Source organism: Mobula birostris, chromosome 8, assembly GCF_030028105.1.
Source record: "Mobula birostris isolate sMobBir1 chromosome 8, sMobBir1.hap1, whole genome shotgun sequence".
Lineage (NCBI taxonomy): Eukaryota > Metazoa > Chordata > Chondrichthyes > Myliobatiformes > Myliobatidae > Mobula > Mobula birostris.
The window spans coordinates 93,056,952-93,081,697 of NC_092377.1; the positions used below are offsets into that span (position 1 = coordinate 93,056,952).

The window sequence follows — 24,746 nt, forward strand, 5'->3', positions numbered from 1 at the left end:
ACTTCCGGTTCCTCTCCATGAGGAGCAGTATAATCCTGACAGCCAAAGCTTTTGTTTTACTATGGCGTAATGGCTGCTATTGTTGCGACTCCCATTTCCCATCAATCTGGACTCTGTAACTCTCCCCATGTTTGTAACCCTTTGCCTGTTCGGCACCTTCAGTGTACAAGAGTACACTGCTGTAACATGACGGGTTGCAAAGAGAGTCCAGTACAGAGTGGAGAGCTTGTGAGCTTTCTTCATTGTTTGATATTCCATTTATTTAAAAACATGGACAGAATATTCTGCCCCTCTTGCCTTTCTGCTTTTACCTCAGGGCCATATTCCTGTGTAATTCCACTATTTCTTGATTCCATTGATGTCCAGAAAGCTCTGTTGAACTCTGCCTTAACTGTACTGTGCTACTGAGCCTCCACAGCCCACTTGAGTGGAGTTCTGAAGATTAATTACTTTCCAGGTGAAGAAAATTCTTAACTGTCCTGAGTAGATGATAGTTTATTTAGAAACTGCAATCCCCTTCTCGCTAAATATCTAAACCAGAGGAAATGTCATTCTTACACCTACTCTGTAACTTAAATTGAGTGCTCTCACTTGAACAGAACAGTCCTATTCTTATATTTTGAAGAAAACCAGGTGTGCTTTCTGTAGTCATGAGATTCTGTAGATGGTGGAAATCTTGAGCAACAAGCACACACAAAATCCTGGAGGAACTCAGCAAGTCATTGGGTGTCTTTAAGGCAGAGATTGATAGGTATCTGAGTAGCCAGAGCATCAAAGGTTATGGTGAGAAGGCGGGGCAGTGGGACTAAATAGGATAAAATGGATCAGCTCATGATAAAATGGCGGAGCAGACTCGATGGGCCGAATGGCCTACTTCTGCTCCTTTGTCTTATGGTCTTATGGTCTAAGTCGGGTTTCATTGTAGGGGAATAAACAGTCAAAATCCAACAGCCTTCATCAGGACTGGTCCTGATCAGATTCTGCTTAAGTTGCACTGAAATTGTGTTCAATTTTTATCAATTTTTAATGAGAAGACTGTGTTTTCTTTCTTTTAATAGTTAATACTGGTGACTATATCCAGGCTGTGCTGGATCGAAACCTGGCTGAGAATATATCCAGAGTCCTGTACCCCAATGACAATGTAAGTCTACCGACGCACTCTTGGTTAAGTGAGTACACGCTTCCCCGTGAAAGATCTTTGCTTCTCTCTCCCTCCACACAACTCCCTCTTCCAAAATCCCTCCAGGAATTTCATAGTAACCTGTTGTCCCAATTCCTTCCTTGCAGAATCCCTCAGCTACCTGAAAGGGTACCACAATCACTATGGGAAGGCATCCTGGTGTTCCTATTTTCTCTAATGCAGAAGTTGGAGGGCGAAATGAAGAAGGTTAGAGGAAGGGTAGTGAGGGCTGAAGTGAACGGAACAGATTGTGCCCAGGGAGTGATGGGTAGACTAGTACAGCAGACAAGATGGCCGCTTGCCCTTTGTGCCAATGCACAAACTACCCAATTCGTTTTGTGCCTGCTCCTTTTTCATAGCATGGTTTACACTCTCCTCCACCTCATTTAAACCTCAATTTCGCTTGGATTTTGTTTTTGTTGTTTTCAAGGTTTCAAACTTCCTTTGAGAAAAGGGAAGTCTATTAAAATTATGAAGGGGTTTAATAGGTTAGATGGAGAAGATAGCCCCTTTCGGAGGATATAAACACACATTGGTTGTCAATAAATGCTGTTGGGAAATTGGGTGAAGCTTGGAAAGGAGAGCACATAACTGCAGGGTGGAGACCAGAGAATGCTTGATAATGTAAGGGAGACATAAATATGCTGAAAGGATTGGGTGAAAAGGAATCAGGATCAGGTGGAGTGTAAGCACCGACATGGACCAAGTGATTGAGTAGTCCATTTGCTTTGAAGTCAGTGCGAGTCTTAAGGAAGAACAGGGGGCTGTTTAGTAAAGAGCCCTCCATGTGTCCAGGAAATGCATGAAGGGCTTCTCAGCAGGATAATTGGAAGGTTAGTTACCATGGCTACACTAGTATAATGGACAGATAATCCAATGATGTAGAATCACCGTCCAAGAAATTCCAGATTTTGACTTTGTTTTATAAAACCTGTAAATAGAAATGGCCAGTGAAACAATTTCAGGATATTGAGACAAAGGAATGATTATAATTCAGCTAGTTTCCTGAAATGTCTGAGGGGGATATGAGGAGTACTTACTTGAGCCCACTGCCCCTATTAGGGCATAGGCTGCCAACAGCAGCTCACCAAAGTCCTCTGTCCTGGGCCGGTCTTTCAAGTTGTCCCAGGTGCAGCCCACAGAAGATCCTTCCTCTTCCATGAATGAGGTTTCTTGAACTTCTGTTGGTGTTTCTGTAGTTCTGGGTTTTCACAGGATAGGGTTGCTAACCCCATGGCCAACCCCTCTCCTTTCACAGCCGGGCTCAGGACAGACCATGTTGGAGCTATGAGGTATACTAAATGTTCCGAAGAGCCCAGGAATGCAGAGCTTGTGCAAAAGTGGACACGTTTACAGGTTAAGGCAACAATAGGAAATACAGGAAGCAGTTTTAAAACCAGAGGGTCCCTTAATTGTTGGTATCAAATATGATCAAGACTGTAGTACTGAAGGCAGCAGGACTGTCACATCTTGTGAATGAATTAAAACAAAATTCATGCACCAGAATCCCAGCACAGCATTTAGAATAAGGAATACTGAGTTTCAAGATGCGATTGAGTTTCTTGTCAACCAACAGAATACAGGATTATTAAAAGGTTGTCAGGAATGGTGATAATAGGATCAGGAGGTGATCTATTTGAAGTAGTTATGGCCACATCGTCCCCACTATCTTCTCATCCTTTGCGTGCAAACACAGCCACGCTCCCACCACTGCTTGGATTGTATTGTTCTTTGGATGTATATCTGCACTCCTTGTTTGTTACAGAAAATATGGCACTAACTGGGATAAATGTTTGCAGTTCTTTGAAGGGAAGGAGCTCCGCTTAAAGCAAGAATACTTTGTGGTAGCTGCCACACTCCAGGACATCATCCGCCGCTTCAGGTCTTCAAAGTTTGGTTGCCGAGATCCAGTACGAACCTCATTTGAAACATTCCCAGAAAAGGTAATATTGCTCAGGACTGATCTGCACTGGAGTGTAATTGCAAATATTGCTGGGTTCAAGTGATTTGAGCTGTAGTAGTGTCGTTCTAAGGAAAATTGCATTTATTGAGGATCAGGGAATTGTATTAACTGGCTGAAGTTGTATCATCTGCAAAGGGAGAAAGTCAATCATTGTTAGAGGAGTTCTCCAAGAATATTCACAGTGATGTTTCCTGCATAGAAGTTTTGAATGTCTGGTTATTCTCTTATTGGATGGTGTTCAGTTCCTCCAATGCATCTGATACGTCTCAGGTCCCTTAAATCAGTCATAGGGAAATTACCAGAGGAGATTCTTAGAGACAGGATGAAAAAGCATGAATTTGAGAGGGAAAGTCAGCATGGCTTTTTGCAGAGGACATCCTGTCTCTCAAATCTGATTGTTTTTTTGAGTATATGGAATTGCCTTGGTCATAGAAGACATAGGGTGGTGATGGAGAAGCATTTCTGTGACTGGAGCTCTGTGATGATCTGCAAGGATCCATGCTGCAACAACGGTGATTTGAAAGATTTGGATGAAAATGTTGGTTGTCTGATGAATAAATTTGTAGATGACACAAAAATTGGTGGAGTTATAGACAGTGAAGAATAGTGTAGATAATTGAAAAATTGCAGGGAGAATTAGTAGATGGAATTTAATCCAGACAAGTGAGAAGTATCGTATTTTTGGAGGTCAACCGTAAGAGGAAAGTATACAGTAAATGACAAGGCTCTCAGGAACTTTGATGTACAGAGCACTCTTGGGCTGCAAATTCATAGCTTCCTGAAAATGGCAGTGTACACGGATGGGATGCCAAAGAAGCTATAGTGTGTTTGCCTTCATCGATCAAGGCCTGGAGTATAAAAGTTGGGTGGTCATGTTGCAGATGTGTTAAACTTCAATTGGGCTGGTCTTGGAGTATTCAGTGCAATTCTGGTTACCACATTACAGGAAGGGTTTGGAGGCTTTGGAGAGGGCGCAGAAGAGGTTCACCAGGACAATGCCCAGAGTAGAGAGTATTGGCTTTAAGGAGAGATTGGGTGTACCTGGATTGTTTTCTCTGGTGCTGTGGAGGCTGGGAGTCAACCAGATAGAAGCTTATAAAATTATGAGAGGTATTGATGGACATATAGTCTTTATCCCAGAGTGGAAATGTCACCCACTAGAGAGCTTGTGTTTAAGATGAGTGAGAAAGTTTAAAAGAAACTTGTGAGGCATTTTTATTTTACATAGAGTGGTAGGTATCTAGAATGAGGTGGTAGGAGTAGGTACAATAGTGGCATTTAGACAGACAGGTAAACCGGCAGGGAACAGAACGATACAGACCATATGAGGCAGGTGAGAGAGTGACATCATGGTCAGACCTGATGTGGTGGGCTGAATGGCCTTTAACTCTTCTGTACTGTTGCAGCTTGGGGCTGTGTGCAGCCCACCAGCATGGTAAGAAACAATGAATCACAGAGGTACAAATCAACAATAATTTTGAATGGGGGGAGGTGGAGATCTAATCGCATTCTATTGATGTTGTCTTTGGTGAACACTGACATGAGGGTCACCAATAACTAGAAAATTAGTTGAGCAGCCACATAACTGTGAGCGATGCAAGGGCAGCACAGAAACAAGTACTCTATGGTGAATGGTATGTTCCCTGGTTTCCCTAAACCCCTTTTGCCATCAGCCCGAGTCAGCATTCTGATGGGATACCCTGGATAAGTGTGGCCCTGATAGCACTAAAGAAATTAAAAGTCATCTGAGAAAATCCAGCTCAACAGACAGACGCGTTTAGCGTCAACGTGTGTAATCTTTACATGCATTATGGATACCAGTCAAGGTTCCTTCAGCAATGCCCTTCACGACTGTAACACCCATCCCGATATACCATCTCCTGTCTTCTCTTTGCAGTATGAGGAGTGCTTGATGGCTCTGGGCCCACACACACAGGGGGTTAGAAGAATAAAAGGCAATCTTATTGAAGCCTATTGAATATTAGAAGGCCGAGATAGAGTGGATGTGAAGAAGATATGGGGGAGCCCTTGACCAGAGGGCACAGTTCAGAATAGAGGAATGTCCATTTAGAATAGAGAAGAGGAGAAATTTCTTTAACCAGAAGGTAGTGAATCTGTGGAATTCATTGCCACACATGGCCATGTAGACAAAATCATTGGGTATATATAAAGCAGAAACTGAAAGGTTCTTGCTTAGAGCGTCAAAGGTTACGGAGAGAAGGCAGAGAATGGGGTTAAGAGTGATAATAGTTCAGGCACGTTGGAATAGTGATGGGCTGAATGGCCTAATTCTGCTCCTATGTCTTAAGGACTCTATCTTGACAGATACATGTTGCTGTACATGTAATACTGAACTCCTTCCCCCGCCTCGCTCAATGAGCCTGATAATCTGCTGAGGTTCAGGAATGTGGCTCAGCACCAGTTTATCAAGTAGGATCTGGCATATGCGATGAAATCCCACATCTGCAGCTTCAGGTCACTCATTGGGAGAAGAGCAAGCTACTTAAAGGGCTTTGGATCACACAAACACCAAGATTGTGTTTTTTTTAAAATAATGTGTCAAATGCTGTATATATTCCTACTGAGGTACAACATGTAGTTTACTGACTACAGGAGCTTCTGTTGGCTTAGAACATAGAACACTACAGCACATTGCAGACCCTTCAGCTACCTACCCTATCTCTGCCTGTTATTATCTTGTACAGATCTATCGGGTCACCTCTTATCCAACTTCACTCCAAAGAGAAAGCCCTAGCTCACTCAACCTTTCTTCATAAGACATGCCCTCTAATCCATGCAGCATCCAGGTAAATCCCCTCTGTACTCTCTAAAGCTTCCACATCCTTTTCATAATGAGGCAACCAGAACTGAACAAAATATTCCAAGTGTGATCTAACCAGGGTTTTATAGAGTTGCAACATTACTTCATACTTTCTCCTACCTATAACTGGTTGTCTGCTTCTACCTTGGTTAGTTATTGTGAGGTTTAGCTACTTGTCCTCTCCCGTTGGCATGCATGGGGCTGAGAGCTAGGGAAATATCTCTCAACCTGTTCCCAGCCAGAAATACAGCCGACTGCACAACCACATAGTTCCTCATCCCCACAATCCTTCCAGCCCCACCAAAACATTTCATTCCACTGGACCTTCTGCTCACCTTTCCAATTACTCACATCTTAATTTTTCTTTCTCTCCTTCCTCCACTTTCTGTAGTTCTTTCCTCTGCGCAGTCGGGTTTGCCCTATCCAGCTCACCCTCGACCTTGCCTTTCTCCTGCTTATTTTGTTTTTAGTCTCCTTTTGTTTTCTTTCCCTTTCCCTGTCAGCAGAGCTTGTTTGATTACCAACACAAATAACTGCAGTGATGACTCAGCAGGATGATGGTGCATTATTAAGCGATGGTTTTGAAGCTGCGCTTAACCGATTCCGCTTGCTGTCGGCCTGCAGGCTCTTTGCCAAGCCGGATCAAGTTACTGATTTGTGAGGTACCTACCTGCTGTGCTCTCTTTACAATGGTAAGGCAAAGTCAGTGATGGGGACAGTTTGTGCAATGAAGTGCTTGCAAAAATATATATGTAAATGACCTCAATGACCCAGTGTGCTTTAAAATGAAGTACAGTACTTGAAGCACACATGACTGTAATTTAAGGAGCTAAGCAGCCAATTTGTGCAGAGAGGAGCTTTTATTGTGCTTTGTTAGGTTAATTAGTTGGGGTAACTACTGATCCTTGGGCAAGCCTCTCACTCTTCTGTAGTGTCCTACACTTCCAAAAGAAAAGGGTCTCTCCTTTATCTATACTGCGAATGTCAAACATCTAATCAGAAAGCAGGACCCCTATAGTGATATTACTGTGAGTGTCAATGCAGAAAGAATGTACAGTTCTCTGAAGCGAGACTTGAACCTACAACCTTGTGACTTGGAGGCAAGAGCACTGTCACTGTCACATTATTAAGATAAATTGATTTAGATTTAGAGACTTGCAGCAGGGTACCAGGCCCTTCCAGTCCAATAAGCCCACATCACCAATTTACTCTAATTAATCTACTAACCTACACATCTTTGGAATGGGAGAGGAAACCAGAGCACCTCACGATCACAGGGAGAACAGAAAACCAGCTCACAGACAGCAGCTGGCTCTATGTTAGCGTTACACTAACTGCAATGCTACTGTGCTGCACCAAATTTCAGTCAGGAGACGAAATGAGCTTTGCAACAAGAGTGAGCCAAAAGCTGTATTTTAGTGTCCAGCTGATGCATTTACAAACACTTTTGTGTATTCATTCACAAAATTCGTACATTGCTGGCAAGGCCAGTGTTTATTCTTCATTCTGAGCTGCTACCCAACCAAGGATTCAACTATATTAGTGGGTCTGGAGCTGCGTGTCGATAATTACCAGGAGCAGATGGCAGATTTCCTTCCCAGTGGGACATTAGTGACAAAGTCTGCGTGGAGTTGTCCGACAGGTGGATAAGTGCTCTCCATGGTCACTCTATTAGGTATAGGAGGCACTTAATAAAGTGGCCAGGGGTGTATGTTCGTGGTCTTCTGCTGTAACCCATTCACTTCAAGGTTTGACTTATTGTGCATTCAGAGATGATCTTCTGCTCACCACTGTAGTATCACATGGCTACTTGAGTTACTGTCACCTTCCTGTCAGCTTGAACCAGTCTGGCCATTCTCCTTTGACCTCTCTCGTTAACAAGGCATTTACTCCCACAGAACTGGATGCTTTTTGTTTTTTGCACCATTCTCTATAAACTCTAGAGCAGGGCTCCCCAACCTTTTTTGCACTGCGGACCGGTTTATTATTGACAATATTCTTGCAGACCGGCCGACCGGGGGTGGGGGGGGAGGGGAGGGTTGCCATTGGACAAGAGTAGCAGTCAAATACATTGTTTACCCCGAGATAGACTACCATGACCATGAAGCCTTGCGCGGGCACCTGTGTGTGCATATGTGTACGTGCCGATTTTTTTCTACAAATTGTTTTTGGCGATTCTGTTCGGGGGCGGGGTGTGGAGTTAATCACGACCGGAATACAGGTGATAAGTGGCTAATACACTCAATTTCGTTTCTAAAAGGGTTTATCTAACGAATTTAATATTAAGCACACAGCGCATATTTTCCTTGCATGAATATATTGATAAGTCAGTTATAAGTCACTTATAAGTCAATAGCATCATAACATTTTAAGTAACATTTGGATATCAAACACACAGCACATATTTTCCCCGTATGAACATATAAAATCATTGCAACACACCAATATCGCTGAATCAGTGGGAGCCCTGGGCTTGTTTTCCTGCAACAAGATAGTGCCATCGAGGGGTGATGGGAGACAGCGATACTCGAAGGGGGTTCCTTATGTCCAGTCTATTCTGCAATTTAGTTTTCGTTGCATTCATTGCAGAGATATGTTGGAAATGGAAGCAACGTTTTCAGTCTTTTCGTGGCTACCTCAGGATATTTAGCCTTGACTTTGATCCAGAATGCCGGCAGAGATGTTATGTCAAACATACTTTTCAGCCTGCTGTCCTTTGCAAGCTCAAGGAGTTGATCTTCTTCCCGTGCTGACATGGATGACGCGTGGGTAATGACCTCGTGTGCGTTCAAGCTCAACACTGCGTGACAGGGAATGAGGAAAGGTGCAGCTGACTCCTATCGCCAAATCATATCATTTCCTCGCGGCCCAGTGGTTGGAGACCGCTGCTCTAGAGAATATGTGTGAAAATCCCAAGAGATCAGCATTTTCTGAGCTGCTCAAGCCGCCCTGTCTGGCACCAACAGTTTTTCCTTGGTCAAAGACATTTATATCATACTTCTTCCCCATTCCGATGTTTGGCCTGAACAGCAACTGAACCTCTTAACCATGTCTGCATGCTTTTATGCACTTGTGTTGCTGCCACATGATTGGCCAATTTGATATTTGCATTAACGGGCAGGTGTACCTAATAAAGTGGCCACTGAGTGTCTGTTCAGTTCAATGAAATGAGAGCTGACATTGATGTTGCTTTATTCACAGGTGGCCATTCAGCTCAATGACACCCACCCTGCGCTTGCTATTCCTGAGCTGATGAGAATCTTCGTGGATGTGGAGAAGTTGGACTGGGACAAGGTATGGTTATGACAAATCTTTTTTCCACTTGACATTAAATCCCAGGCACTTTATGCAGTGTCTTTCACAAAATGTACAAAGGAACCTCACAGAAACGTCATCAAAATCTTTCATTTTGTCAGACAATGGGATGTTTATATTTTATTAATTCAGAGATGCAGCTCAGTCTCTGGTCCTTCAGGCCCAATGGGCCTGCACCATCCAATTACACCTATGTAACCAATTTACCTACTAATCCATACGTCTCTTGACTGGGAGGAAACCGGAGCAGCTGGAGGTAACCCAGGTGTTCACGGGGAGAATGTACAAGCTCTTTGCTGACAGCAGCAGAATTGAACTTGGGTCATGGGCTCTGTAACAGCGTTATTGTCTATTGTCTATTATGATAACCCTTATGCTACTGTGGCGCCCAACCATGAGTAAGAATGCTGTAACAAAAATATTTTAAAATTTATTCCATGTTCGTCTACTGAACCAGCACAAGATGAGGAACTGCTGCGTACTTGTTCTTACAGAAACATGGCTAAAGAACGACATCCCATGCACCATCAATCTTCAGGCTAAGAAACTCTGGGACTTGAGCTAATAATATTTTTTGTGACTGTATGTGCCATTGTTTAACCGGAAAGTAGTGTGGTGGCATTTGCACTGGACTTCGATCTGAGTGGTCCTGGGTTCGAATCAGGCTGGGTCCTTGCATGGTTTCCATCCGTGCTGGGTTGAGTGTTGAGCTAGCAGCTCGACCTCATAAATAACAGAGGAAAATGCTAAAGGGGCAGCGAAGTTGCCACCCAATACACCACAAGGTGTGGAAAGAAACAACAGCAACAATGTGCAATTGTAACTATATGTGTTTTGTGTAATGGTACTTACTGTGTTCTACACCTTCGCCTCAGAGGAACGCTGTTTCACTTAGTGGTATAAATGTGTCTAGTTGGATGACAATTGAACTTGATTCAGCAAGGGGCATTCATGTATTATCCACGAACAAAGGGGTTACTGTACATATGTTGAAGCACAAGAAATCACTTCATTAGAGTTATATGAAACATGCAATACAAAATGAAGATCAACGGTTAATAAAGTAGCAGTACAGGAAACCGAGTAATAGCTATCATCCATTAAATGAGCTCATCTGCAGAATGTCCAAGGGGGCCACAAACTTTCATTCAGGCCCTCACCCTCACCCTCACCCTCACTCCGTCTCCAACCCTTGCGTGCACTCATTCCCCCTCCCGCCCTCGCACTCGCCATGATTGACTTCATTGCTTTTCTCCGATGAGGCACTGAGCGAGATTGGAGTCAACAAGGGCGAGAACAGAGGATGGGAAGGTGTTCAGTACCATCTGCCTGTGTTTGACCATTCTCCCTCTCACTGGCTGCTGTTCAGATAGCAAGGATTGATTGGAGAGGCTGAGGACTCGTTTTGGGGGACTTTGCGGTCCGTGTTGTGTGTGTGCCTGGATTCTGGGTCTTTTTTTAATATTGCTATTTTTGAGCGGTTTGATCAGGGCAGTCAATGCGGTCTGAGCTGCTCAGCAAACAATGCTTTGCCCTGTGGCCTGCAGTGGGCTAGCGGCAAGACACTGAGCTGAAATAAACTGAATACTACTGTGCTCCGGGTTTGATATTCTATGTGTTGTTCACTCACTTCTAGCGTTTGTGCAATTAGTTCTTTTTTATGCTTCGGGTGTTTGATGTTTTCTTGAACAGGTTCCATGGTGTTTCTTTACTTTGTGACTGCGGGCAGGAGGAAGAATAAATGTACTTTGAATATTTATATCCTTCAAGATCACTTCAAAACTCTTAAAATAACCCTTACCTCAGTACTTTCCCATGATAAGGCACCATTTGGTACCTGCACCTACACCATGACCTCACCTTCTCCAGATAAACATGTATTCATCATTATCTACTCTCAAGGCTGTAGCTTTGTACCCTAACTCTCATTTAACTTTTTCAAAACAATCCCACTCCAGGCTAACACCATTTTGTCTTACAGACTTCCATTTTATTTTAGCTTATACCAGGGGGGAATCACATTCAACTCCTTTTTTAACAGAACTATAAAAGTTTATTTACAACACATATACACAAGGTACAGACATTAATATTTACAAGGCAGTAAGTATACTCAGAATAAAATATGGTTACCACCGTCTATAAAAAGTCAATACTCGGGGGTAGGGAGGGGGAGCCCACTACTCCCAGAAGTCCCCCAATGTATCTGTCACGACCATGTGCTCACTCTCGAAGGACAGCCGGGCATGAATGTATCCTTGGTAAAGATGTAGGCAGTTTGCCCGGGTAGTGCCCTCCACTTTCCGCCTCCTTGACCCGTGAATGGCCATCGTGGCCAGGTCCAGGAGCAAGCCCACCAGGAGATCCTCCTCACGCCCAGTCCCCTTCCGAACTTCATGCCCCGTATATGAGGAGCGCGGGACTAAAGTGCAGCCAGAACCTCAGCAGCAGCCCCTTGAGAAACTCAAAGGAGGGCTACAACCTCTCATGTTCTGTGAACACATGGTACACTGACTCCTCCCGGCCACAGAATGGACAGGATGTCAGTGAACCTTTCCTACAGTGACCAGAACCTTGATTCACTAGGAAGGCCATGAAGTTGTATCAGACCAGATTAGTTTATTGTCATACACCAGCTTGCAATGAAGTTCCTTGTTCCTGGATTCTGGTTACTGTGTACTCAGAGTACACAGTAACATGGCAACAATGAAATGCACCCCTCAACACAGTGAGCACAGAATGATGGGATGGTGTGAAGAGTGCAGGTCAATCGGAAGCAGAAAGGAATTGCTAAAGTGATGACGGTGGAATAACTGAGCGGTAGAGTTGTAAGTCTGAGAATATGGCAGCACCACCAGGAGGGGATGTGAAAGAGGTGAGGTGATTTAAATTGGGAAAAGAAAGGGGCGAGATTTAGTTCTTTGACCAGGTGTCCAAGATTTGGATGAATAGATTGTTCTAGTAAAGTGGTCAGGTCTATCTTTGAACCTAATCCAAAAGCGCTGAGCAAATGTTTTGGTGAGTTCTCATTACAGTTCTGTGCTGGAATCTTAAAACACAAGTTTATCTGTGCTTAGGGCAGACACCCATACCAAAGGCACTATTGTCTTGTGCAGCTTGATAGTGAGCCATTAAAGCACAGCAGATTCACTGTTCTCTGGGGGAGTGAACCTGTCTTTGTGGTCTGACCTACACACCACTGTGATAGTGCTGCAAACTGCATCAGTGTTGTGTGCTCTCCAATTGGATTAAACTTATCAGAGGGACAAGAGATTCCGCAGGTGCTGCAAGTCCAGAGCAACACACACACAATGCTGGAGGAACTCAGTCGGTCAGGCAAAATCTATGGAGGAAAATGAACAGTCACTGTTTTGGGCAGTCCTGATGAAGTGTGGCACGGTAGTGTAGTGGTTAATCTAACTCTATTACAGCTCCAGTGACCTGGGTTCAATTCCTATCACTGTCTGCAAGGAGTTTGTACGTTCTCCCTGTGACCTTGTGGGTTTCCTCTGGGTGCTCCAGTTTCCTCCCATGTTCCAAAGATGTACAGATTAATAGCTTAATCAGTCACATTGGGTGTAATTGGTTAATTGTTAATAGGTTAATTGGTCACATTGGGTGGTTAATAGGTTAATCAGTCATGTTGGGTGTAATTGGTTAATTGGTTACATTGGGTGTAAGTGGTTAATTGTTAATAGGTTAATTAGTCACATTGGGGATAATCAGGTGGTGAGCTCATTGGGTTGGCAGGGCCTGTTACTGTGCTGTATCTCTAAATAAAAGATACTGGCTGATCTGCTGAGTTTCTCCAGCATTTTATGTCTACTGCTTCAACTTCATCAGATCAGCTAAGGTGATTGGAATAATTAAAGCAGCCAGTCAAATCTTTAGTGTGACTGAACTGGAAGAATTCCGTGCTCCTTATCCACACATCCTTCATTCCTGTTTTTATTTGTGATGGCTGAGGCTCAGCAGCTTTGTCATGCTCTGTGTAGGCTGAGTTGTTGTCGCTCACTGTCAGAGAAGCTGCTTCATTGGATTGGCAGTGGAAGTGGAATTGTAGTTGTTTGTAAACCAGTCTTCAGTTGAGAAGGCTTTTAAAGCTTGCCTGTCCTCACCTGCGACTTTATTTATTTATCAGTCAGATAGCCCTCCATCCTAGTTGATCTGTGCAGACCAAGGAGCCCCATCCCTCTTGACCATGCTTCCCCACCATACTACATCCCGCGTTATTCATACTGTCATTCTTCTTCTTGCCAGGCTTGGGATATAACAGTCCGGACTTGTGCTTATACCAACCACACGGTGCTGCCCGAGGCTCTGGAACGCTGGCCAGTGCAGATGTTTGAGCGACTTCTCCCAAGGCACCTGCAGCTCATCTATGAAATCAACCAGCGCCACTTAGACGTAAGAACTATTAGAGCTATTTTGCTGCGTTCCTCTCTCTCAATTCTTTTGCCTCTCTTGAGTTTTCCATTCCCTCTTTACTTCTCCGGCTTACTAAACCCTGATGGTTACGTAAGAACATAAGAACTAGGAGCAGGAGTAGGCCATCCGGCCCATCGAGCCTGCCCCGTCATTCAATAAGATCATGGCTGATCTGTCTGTAAACTCAGCTCCATCTACCTGCCTTTTCCCCAAAATTCTTAATTCCCCTACTATGTGAAAACCTATCGAACAGTATCTTAAATATATTTAGTGAAGAAACCTCAACTGTAGGGTTGCTAACTGTCCCGTATTAGCTGGGACATCCCGTATATTGGGCTAAATTGGTTTGTCCCATATGGGACCGCCCTTGTCCCATATCTCCCCCGCTAAGGTAGAGCATTCCTATGAAACCTTTTGTGTCGAAATGGCGTACAGTGAAGAAGCAATTACCATTAATTTATATGGGAAAAATTTTTGAGCGTTCCCAGACCCAAAAAATAACCTACCAAATCATACTAAATAACACATAAAACCTAAAATAACACTAACATATAGTAAAAGCAGAAATAATATGCTAAATACACAGCCTATATAAAGTAGAAATAATGTATGTACAGTGTAGTTTCACTGAACAGAATCGCCAATACCAATTTGTAGGAAAAAAAATTGGCATGTACACGCATGCGCACACAGGTGCCCATGCAAGGCTTCATGGTCATGATAGTCTTTCTCAGGGTAAGCACAAGTGTCCCGTATTTGACTGCTACTTTTGTCCCTTATTTGGGAATGAGAAAGTTGGCAACCCTACTCAGCTGCTTCCCTGGGCAGAGAATTCCAGATTCATCACTCTCTGAGAAAAACAGTTTCTCCTCATCTCCATGCTAAATCTTTTCCCCTGAATCTTGAGGCAATGTCCCCTAGTTCTAGTCTCAGCAGCAACATCCTGGAGGATGTTGCTGCTGACTGTACCACTTGGCGACAGCTGTGTAGGGACGGAGTTCGTATTCTCGAGATGGACCGAGCAACCAAAAGACAGCAGAAGAGAGCCAGGAGAAATCCAGCCATGGTTGCCACCACTACAACTACCACATATACATGTCCCACCTGCAATAGAGCTTGTGGGTCCAGGATAGGACTGTATAGTCTTCAAAGATCTCACTGTTAAAGGAGTGGACGTCATCATCGGATTTCAATGGACAACCAAAGAAGAAATCTTACCTACCAATGGAAACAACTTTCCTATTTCTATCTTATCTATTCCTTTCAAAATTTTGTATGTTTCTATAAGATCCCCTCTCATTGTTCTGAATTCCAGAGAATATAGTCCCAGGCAACTCAATCTCTCCTCATAGGTTAACCCCTTCATCCCTGCAATCAACCTGGTGAACCACCTCTCCACTACCTCCAAAGCCAGTATATCCTTCCTCATGTATGGAGACTAGAACTGCACACAGTAGTCCAGGTGCGGCCTCGCCAGTACCCTGTATAGTTGCAGCATGACCTCCCTGCTCTTGAATTCAATCCCTCTAGCAATGAAGGCCAACATTCCGTTTGCCGCCTTAATAACCTGTGGTACCTGCAAACCAACTTCTTGCCATTCATGAACAAGCACTCCCAAGTCCCTGCTGGAACCTTTCACCATTTAAATAATAATCTTCTCTTCTATTATCCCTTCCAAAGTAGATGATCTCACACTTACCAACGTTGTATTCCATGTGCCAGAGCTTGACCCACTCACTTAACCCACCTATATCCCTCTGCAGACTCTCTACCTCCTCTGTACAATTTGCTTTTCCACTCTGTTTAGTGTCATCAGCAAATTTTGCTATGCTACACTCAGTCCCCTCTTCCAAATCATCAATGTAAATGGTAAACAGCTGCTGGCCCAGCACCGACTGCTGCCGCACCCCACTCACCCCAGACTGCCAACCGGAGAAACACCCACTTATACCAACTCTCTGCCTTCTATTGGTTAACCAATCCATTATTCATGCCAATACACTTCCTCTGACTCCATGCATCTGTATCTTATTTATAAGTCTCTTGTGCGGCACCTTATCAAACGCCTTCTGGAGATCCAAGTATACGACATCCACCTGTTCCCCTCTATCCGCTGCACTCATTATGTCCTCAAAGAACTCCAGTAAGTTTGTTAAACAGGACCTGCCCTTTCTGAATCCATGCTGTGTCTGTTTAATGGAACCACTCATTTCTAAATGTTTCGCTATTTCTTCCTTAATGACAGCTTCAAGCATTTTCCCGATCACAGATGTTAAGCTAACTGGCCTATAGTTGCCTGTCTTTTGCCTACATCTTTTTTAAAAAAAAGTGAAGTGAAATTTGCTGTCTTCCAATCCACTGGGACCTGCCCAGAGTTTAGAGAGTTTTGATAAATGATTACCAACGCGTCTACTATAACCTCTGCCAATTCCCTCAGCACCCTGGGACGCATCCCATCAGGACCAGGGGACTTATCTACCTTCAGGCCCTCTAGTTTACTTATCACTATCTCTTTAGTTACCCCTCTGATTGATCAGCTCTGTCTTTGGGAGAAGGGCCCAGCTTTTTTATTTGTAGAAAAGCAAGAGAATCTCTGACTTTTCCCATTTTAAAAAGTCTGGCTCTAATTTTCTCTTGCTTCCTTAATTCTAGAGAAAAGATTTTCTCTTTGATAACTTAGAATGAAACCCTTTGATCATCTAGATTGCCTGACTAGACCACCCTCATCAGATTCAGATTGATTTATCACCTGAACCTGGAAGCACAGTGAAATGCATTGCTTTTGCATTAACATGCGACACAACCCAAGGATGTGCTGGGGGCCGTACGCAAGTGTCACCACGCATTCCCGAGCCAACATAACATGCGCATCATGTTGCACCGAATACATGTAGCAAAACAAAACCTCTTCCTCCCTCCTCCATCCATACATGTGGACAGTCCTTCAACTCCAGGACTGGTCTCCAGTTTTTAGTCTCCAGGCCTTGGCTTTGATTTTTGGTATCGACCCCTGGACTAGTTGATTATGGGACCCTGAACTCCAGGTTTGAATACCCCTTAGTATTCTGTATTCAGGAGAATGCAAGGTTTAGTTTCTTTCTCTTGTAGTCTTCTTTCTCTTGTATTTTGCTGGTATTTTGTTCTTGCTCATGCTATCGTTTGAGGTGTCACTGACACTGCCTGGCCTTTGATGCATATCTTCATCCAAAGGCAACCACACTATCTCATTCAAAGTCTTGTCCCATAGATATTATCACCAAGTAAATATTGTGACAAAACTGATCAAACCCAAGTCAAAGGTTAACATTAGCCCTACTTCTCTATTCTCTTTGTATTTAAAGAAAGAGATTGAGGGTTGAATAGCTCTGATTTTCCCTAAAACAGGAAGGAATAAACCATTGTATCAATTCAGGGAGCTTTACCAGATTAGATTTCACACTCGCTTCAGAGTTGCCTGCTTGTATCAAGTAACAGGATCAGTAGTGGTTGGAACAACAAAGTTTCAGTCAATACTATCTCTGTTACAGGGAGGTTAAGATTCAACATTACATAAAATCATTCCTTTTACATGGAGACTCTTGCATGCTGCTCTGTAGTGTTTCAAACATTTCCGTTCAAAGCTTCTTAGGCTCAAAGAATGGTTCTTCCCTCTAGATAGCCAGTGGGACTTGTAACTGTGGAATGATAGCTCCTAATTATCTAAGTTCAACCAAGTCATATTTGTTATCTTGATCAAATTCATGTCACATCACATGGGGTTGTGGTTGTTTTACTAAAATGAACTCATTAAGTTCAAAGTTGAAAGTAAATTTGTTATCAAAGTACATATATAGCACCATAAGCAAAAACAACAAACACAAAATGCTGGAGGAACTCAACAGGCCAGGCATGGAAAAGAGTGCAGTTGACATTTCAGGCTGAGACCCTGCTGAAATGTCCCCAGGGTCTTGGCCCGAAATGTTTACTGTATTCTCCCCCATTCAGATGTGAGACAATACTAATGGAGCCTTGTTGACAGGTTTGGCTAACCCAAGTGCCCTCTTCTTCTAGAACATTGCTGCTCGGTATCCTGGTGACATGGACCGTCTGAAACGCATGTCGCTGATCGAGGAGGGAGATCCCAAGAGGATCAACATGGCACACCTAAGCGTTGTTGGGTCCCATGCAGTTAACGGCGTTGCACAAATTCACTCGGAAATTGTGAAGAGCACAGTGTAAGTGGGAGCAAAGAAAGAACTATCCTTGTGTAAATCTAGGATTAAAACATTACATTAATGTTGGGTGGTGGCAGCAGTCATTTTACAAAAGGAATGTCAGTCAGTGAGGAGATCTAGCAAAGCCCACAGGCCAAGAGTGGCCAGACATGTCTGAGTGGTAAGAGAACTGAAAAAGATCAGTTGCTTTGGCCAATTGTGTCATCATTGAGTTCAGGACCAAATCTACCCTCCACCGCATTTTTTTTTTTTTAAACATCTCATGCTTATCCGGTATCTATCTCATCTTCGGAAACCTAATTTACAGGTTTTGGGAAAAGAAAGGAGGAATGTGATTGAAATGATGGCTTGATAGGAAGCCAACGTGAATAGACTGTTTCTCAACCACAACATTTTCATGTATGTGCTATAAAACCTGCCTCCACAATTTAACCCTTCTCCCACCTCTTTGTATTCCCCTCACCCATAAAGTTAGAGCTATCAGTCCACGGGCTATTTTAAAATGATTTTATTTTTATTCAATTGATTATTCAAAACATGATCGAGGGTGAAGAACAGCTTCTGTAGTCAGTAGGATTTGTAGGACTGATTGGGTAGAGTGACCATCAGAGCCCTTTTTCCCCTCTTCCTTCTCTACTGTTTCACTGTCTCACCTTATGTCAACTCGTATTGATCTGAATCATTTTTTTAAATCAGACCGCAGTATGTTGGAACAGAATTAGGCTATTTGGCACATCGAGGCTGTTTCACCATTCCACCTTGGCTGATTTTTTTAGATTATGAAGACACGCAGTCCTCTTTTATTGTCATTTAGTAATGTATGCATTAAGAAATGATACAATATTTCCTCCGGTGTGATATCACAAAACACAGGACAGACCAAGACTGGAAAAAAAACTAACAAAACCACATAATTATAACATATAGTTACAACAGTGCAACAATACCATAACTTGATGAAGAAGTCCATGAGCACAGTAAAAGTTCAAAGTCTCTCAAATGTCCCACATCTCACGCAGATGGGAGAAGGAAGAAAAACTCTCCCTGCCATACCCGACGACGGTCTGACTCTTGAGTCATCTGAAAACTTCGAGCTCTGATCAGCTCTCCAACACCGAGTACTGAGCGCCATCTCTATCCGAACGATTCGACCTCCATCTCGGTTGCCAATAGCAGGCAAATTTTGAGGCCTTCCTTCTGAAAGATTCCCGACCACGCAGTAGCGACAGCAGGGAACGAGCGTTTCAGAAATCTTTCCAAATGTTCCTCTGTGCTTTCACGTCTGTCTCCATCAAATCAGAATTGTCCACGGCCCCTATTTAACGGATACGATATCATTTTTCACCGGAGGGCTGTGCACGCGCAGTGCTCTCTCTCCTCCTGCTGCTTAATATATATATATATATATCTCAACCCCATTCTCCCCTTGACCTCATCAATCAAGAAGCTATCAATCTCTTGCCATAATTACACCCAATGGCAACAAATTCCATGGATTCACCACCTTGTGGCTGAGGAAATCGCTCCTCAGGCCCAGAGAGATGAAAAGCTCCTTGTGTGTTAAAGACAGACATCCACCTCTCCCGGAAGTTCCGGGAGACTCCCGTGTATTGACAGCGGCTCCCTGACGCCCGGAAATTATATGCAATATCCCAGAAATCGATTTTTTTGAGAGGGAGAGGGAGCACCCTGATTGGTCTCTCTTCTTGCTAAGTAGACCTATCTACCTAAGTTTTCTCTGTGGGCGGGCTTTAGAGTCGACCTCAAAAATAATGACAGTGTTGCTCTCTGCACTGTTTGCAACAGTGACTTTTCTATTGCCCATGGTGGGTTAAAATGTAAAAGACACGTTGAGGTGAGCTTAATAGGTGTCATTCGTTCATTAGCATAGCTAACATTATTTAAGCTAGCTGGCTAGCTGCTAAGGAGCTACTCTATTGATGTCCTACGTGATGAAGCCAAACTCCCTGTAGACTTGCTTAAAGTTGTAATAGAATAAACATGATAATATAATATAAGTACATATTTTAATGTCACGTATACCCAACTTGGTTTATAGAGTAGACAAAATCACTAAACAAAGTATTACATACACCCTTGGAGGTCGACCCGGGGGTGGGGGGGGGGGGAGGAGGGGGGATATAGGGTTGCGGGGGGCAGGGATGCTACCTTCCTGACATGAGTTTTTTGCAGGGTGGGATGTCTGTAAAGAATCAGAATCAGGTTTAATATCACCAGCATATGTCATGAAATTTGTTAAATTTACAGCAGCAGTACAGTGGAATACATGATAATTTTTTTAAAAACTGAATTACAGTAAATGTATGTGTGTTAAATTATGATAAGTAGTGCAAAAAAACTGAAATTTAAAAAAAAAATGAAATCGTGTTCATGGGTTTAATGTCCATTTAGGATTCCTGGCAGAGAGGAAGCAGTAGTTCTTGAGTTGCCGAGTGTGTGCCTTCAGGCTTCTGCAGCTCATTCTTGATCATAACAATGAGGAGAGGGTATGTCCTCGGTGGTGGGGGTCCTTAATGATAATGGAAGCTGTTTTTCTGAGCTTTTTATACCTGGGAAAAGTATTCATTTGTTTTGACTCAAAGTAGGCTATCATTTGTAAATTGAGGCAAAGCATTTAAACTGTTTTAGTTCAAAAGTCTCGTGAATGTCTCTTTTAAATGTCACATTTTCCGTTTATGCAGGGTGACTGTTTTTTGTGTTTGACGTATTCGTTTCTTGCTGCTGTTGCAATAAGTGTCCTTTGTTGCATTGTCTTTTTTTTTAAGCTGTAAAAATTGATAATGTTGCCTGTAAACTTTAGCCAAATTGGAGAATGATTTTAAAGAAGCATAAACACTTAAATTGTTTTGTGTGATATTAAAATTAAACTGGCAAGAGCTGTTGAGAAAAATGATGTTTAAGGTAAAAAAAAATAAGGGATATCAGTAAAATAAACACAGATTCTGCAGATGCTGAAAATCCAGAGCAAAGCAGAAAAAATGCTGGATAACTCAGTAGGTCAAGCAACATCTATCGAAGAAGGATTGATGTTTTGTGCTGAAAACTTCTTCACTACTGGCTGTTGAAGTGTTTTGGGCTGAAATGTTGACTGCTCATCTCTCCATAGATGCTGCCGACCTGACTTGCTGAGAGATCAGTAACGGCTGTTTAAAAATACCCTGGTGGTTCATTTCACTATTTTTTTAATGATGTAAGAAGTCAAATCATCAAGAAATCTATGCTGCCTCACTGAGCAATCCCATTCTTTGGATAGTTTTCTGTGTCCTATTAGTCCTAGAGTTGTAGAGTAATGCAGATCCTTTAGCCCAACTCATCCATGCTGAACAAGATACCCAGCTGACCTCATCCCATTTGGCTTTTCTGTCTATATCCCCGTAAACCAGGGGTTCCCAATCTGGGCTCCATGGACACCTTGTATTGGTCCTCGGCATTAAAATATGGTTGGGAACCCCTGGTCTAAACCTTCCTTATTCATGTAGCTGTCTGCCGTTTAAATATTGTCACTGTATCTGCCTCCACTAGTTCCTCTGGCAGCAGATTCCATATAATGACCGCTCACTGTGCCAGCAGTACAGTACAATACAGGCCAATCTTTTAACCTACTCTGATATCAATCTATCCCTTCCATCCCTCATAGCCCTCTGTGTTTTTTTTAATCATCCATGTGGCTATCTAACAGTCTGTTAAATGCCCCTAATGTATCTGCCTCTATCACCACCCTGGTGGTGTGCTCCATGTAGCCACCACTCTCTGTGTTAAAATCTTACCTCAGATTTCCTATCTATACTTTCCTCCGGTCACCTTAAAATTATGCCCCCTTGGATGGGGACAAAGTCTCTGGCAATCCACTCTATCTATGCCTCTTATCATCTTGTACAAGTCTATGAAGTCACCTCGCATCCTCTTTCACTCCAGAGAGAAAAGCCTGAGCTCACTCAAAGTATCCTCATGAGACATGTTCTTTAATCCAGGCAGCATCCTCTGTACCCTCTCTAAAGCTCTCACATCCTTGCCATAATGAGGCAACCAGAACTGAGCACAATACTCTAAGTGAGGTCTATCCAGGGCTTTATGGAGCTGTGACATTACTTGGTGGCTCCTGAATAATAAAGGTCAACATGTTATATGCTGCCTTTACAACCCTATCAACGTGTGTGGCAACTTTGAGGGATCTGTAGACATAGACCCCAAAAATCTCTCTATCCTTCCACACTGCTAAGAATCCTGCCATTAACCCTGTAATCTTCCTTCAAATCTGACTTTCCAAAATGAATCATTACACAATTTTCTGGGTTAAACTCTATCTGCCACTTCTCATCACAGCTTGGCATTCTGTCAATGTCCTGTTGTAACCCTCGACAACCTCTGCATTATCCACAAAGTCACCAACGTCCATCTGCAGACTTACAGATCCACTCTTTTAATTCCTCATCCAAGTAATTTATAAACATCACAAAGAGTAGCCATCCTAGAACATGTCATTGCCCTCAAGCAGAATCACTCCTTGCCCTCTATGGGCAAGCCAATTCAGAATCAACACAACTAAGTTCCCCTGGATCCCATGCCTCCTGATTTTCTGAATGAGCCTACCATGGGGAACCTCATCAAATGCTTTGCTAAAATCCATATACACTACATCCATTGCTCTACCTTCATCAATGTGTTTTGTCACATCCTGAAAAAAATTCATTCAGTCTCATAAGACATGACCTGCCCCTCACAAAACCATGTTTGCGATCCCCAATCAGACTATGCTTTGGGATGGATTCTTTTTATGTTATATGTCAATGATTTGGATGATGGAATTGATGGCTTTGTTGCAAAGTTTGCAGATGATACAAAGATAGATGGAGAGTCAGGTAGTCTTGAGGAAGCAGGGAGACTACAGAAGGACTTCGACAGAATAGGAGAATGGGCAAAAAAGTGGCAGATGGAATACAGTGTCAGGAAGTGTATGTTCTTTCACTTTGGGAGGAAAAAATGAAAGCGTTGACTATTTTCTAAAGTAAGGGAAAATACAAAAAACTGAGGTGCAAAGGGCTTTGGGAGTCCTTGTGCAGGATTCCCTAAAGGTTAATTTGCAGGCTGAGTCTGTGGTGAGGAAGGCAAATGCAATGTTAGCATTCATTTCAAGAGGACTAGAATATAAAAGCTAGGATGTAACGTTGAGACTTTATAAAGCATTAGTGAGGCCTTACCTGGAGTATTGTGTGCAATTTTGTGCCTCTTAGAAAGGATGTGCTGAAACTGGAGAGGGTTCAAAGGAGGTTCACAAAAATTATTCCAGGTTTTAAAGGCCTGTCATATGAAGTGTTTGATGGCTCTGGGCCTGAATTCACTAGAATTTAGAAGAATGAGGGGTGACCTAATTGAAATTATCGAATGGAGAAAGACCTTGATAGAGTGGATGTTTCCTATGGTAGGATTGTCTAAGACCAGAGGACACAGCCTCAAAATAGAGGGGTGTCCTTTTAGAAACATGAGGAGGAATTTCTTTAGCCAGAGAATGGTGAATCTGCAGAATTTGTTGCCACAGGCAGCTGTGGAGGCCAAGTCTTTGTTTATTTAAGGCAGAGGTTGATAGATTTTTGATTGGTCAGGGCATGAAGGGTTTCAGGGAGAAGGCAGGAGATTGGGCCTGAGGGGAGAAATGGACCAGTCACAATGAAATGGTGGAGCAGACGCGATGGGTCAAATGGCCTAATTCTGCTCCAATATCTTTTGGTCTAAAAGATACAGAACATCCTCTTTCTTAACGTTAACGTGTACTAGCATATCAGTCTGTTTAATGCTGTTGTCAGAATCATCAAGGTCCCTCTCACTTGTGAATACTAAAGCAAAGTATTCATTAAGGACCTTCCCTACCTCCTCCAACTCCAGGCACAGTACCTGTTCATCCCTGATCAGTCTTGCCCTCACTCTGGTCATCCTCCTGTACTTCATGTACATGTAGCACACCTAGGGGGTTTTCCTTAATCACTATTCGCCAAGGCCTTCTCATGTCCCCTTCTCGCTCTCAAGTCCATTCTTAAGCTCCTTCTGAGTCACCTTGTATCTTTCTAGAGCCCTGTCTGATCCTTGCATCCTGAACTTTAATTATGCTTCTTACTTCCTCTTCTTCTTGACTAAATGTTTCACATCTCTTGTCAACCATGGTTCCTGCACCCTTCCATCCCTTCCTTGCCTCAATGGGGCAAAGCTATCCAGAACTCCATGCAAGTACTCCCTAAACAATGTCTGCATTTCTGTTATGCATTTCCCCGGATACATCTGTTCCCAATTTGCCCTCCCTAGTACCTGCCTAATAGCATCATAATTTTCCCCCTCCCAATTAAATACTTACCCATACCTGCTCCTATCTCTGTCCAACGCTATGTCTAAGGTAGGGAGTTATGGTCACTGTCTCCAAAATACTCGCCCACTGTAAGGTCTGATACCTGACCAGGTTCGTTGCTGAGCACGAGATCCAATGTGGCCTCTCCCCTAGTCGACCTGTCTACATATTGTGTCAGGAATCCTTCCTGGACACACTGAACAAATTCTGCCTCATCTAAACTTTTTGCACAAAGGAGATGCCAATCAATCTGCAGGGAGGTGAACTCGCCTGTGACAACAACCCAGTAATTTTTTTCACCTTTCAAAAAATCTGCCTCCTGATCTTGTTCCTCAGTTAGCACATGGGCAGCAATGGTTCAAGAGGACCAGGGAAGGATAGGAGAAGGCCAGGCTTGCAATGATACCGAATTCCATTTGAATGTAGGTGGAGGGGAGGAATAACACTGACATTAGGTGGTTTAGGATTAT

General features: G+C 43.1%; 1 protein-coding gene across 1 annotated transcript in view; it reads left to right on the plus strand.

Moving 5' to 3' along the window:
* LOC140201485 (glycogen phosphorylase, brain form) overlaps positions 1-24,746 on the plus strand; it is a 107,834-nt gene that overhangs the window by 59,984 nt on the left and 23,104 nt on the right. The window contains exons 7-11 of the mRNA XM_072265673.1: positions 1,059-1,141; positions 2,980-3,123; positions 9,166-9,258; positions 13,540-13,686; positions 17,758-17,921. Of these exons, the coding sequence (XP_072121774.1) occupies positions 1,059-1,141; positions 2,980-3,123; positions 9,166-9,258; positions 13,540-13,686; positions 17,758-17,921 (631 nt within the window). The remainder of the gene's footprint in view (positions 1-1,058; positions 1,142-2,979; positions 3,124-9,165; positions 9,259-13,539; positions 13,687-17,757; positions 17,922-24,746) is intronic.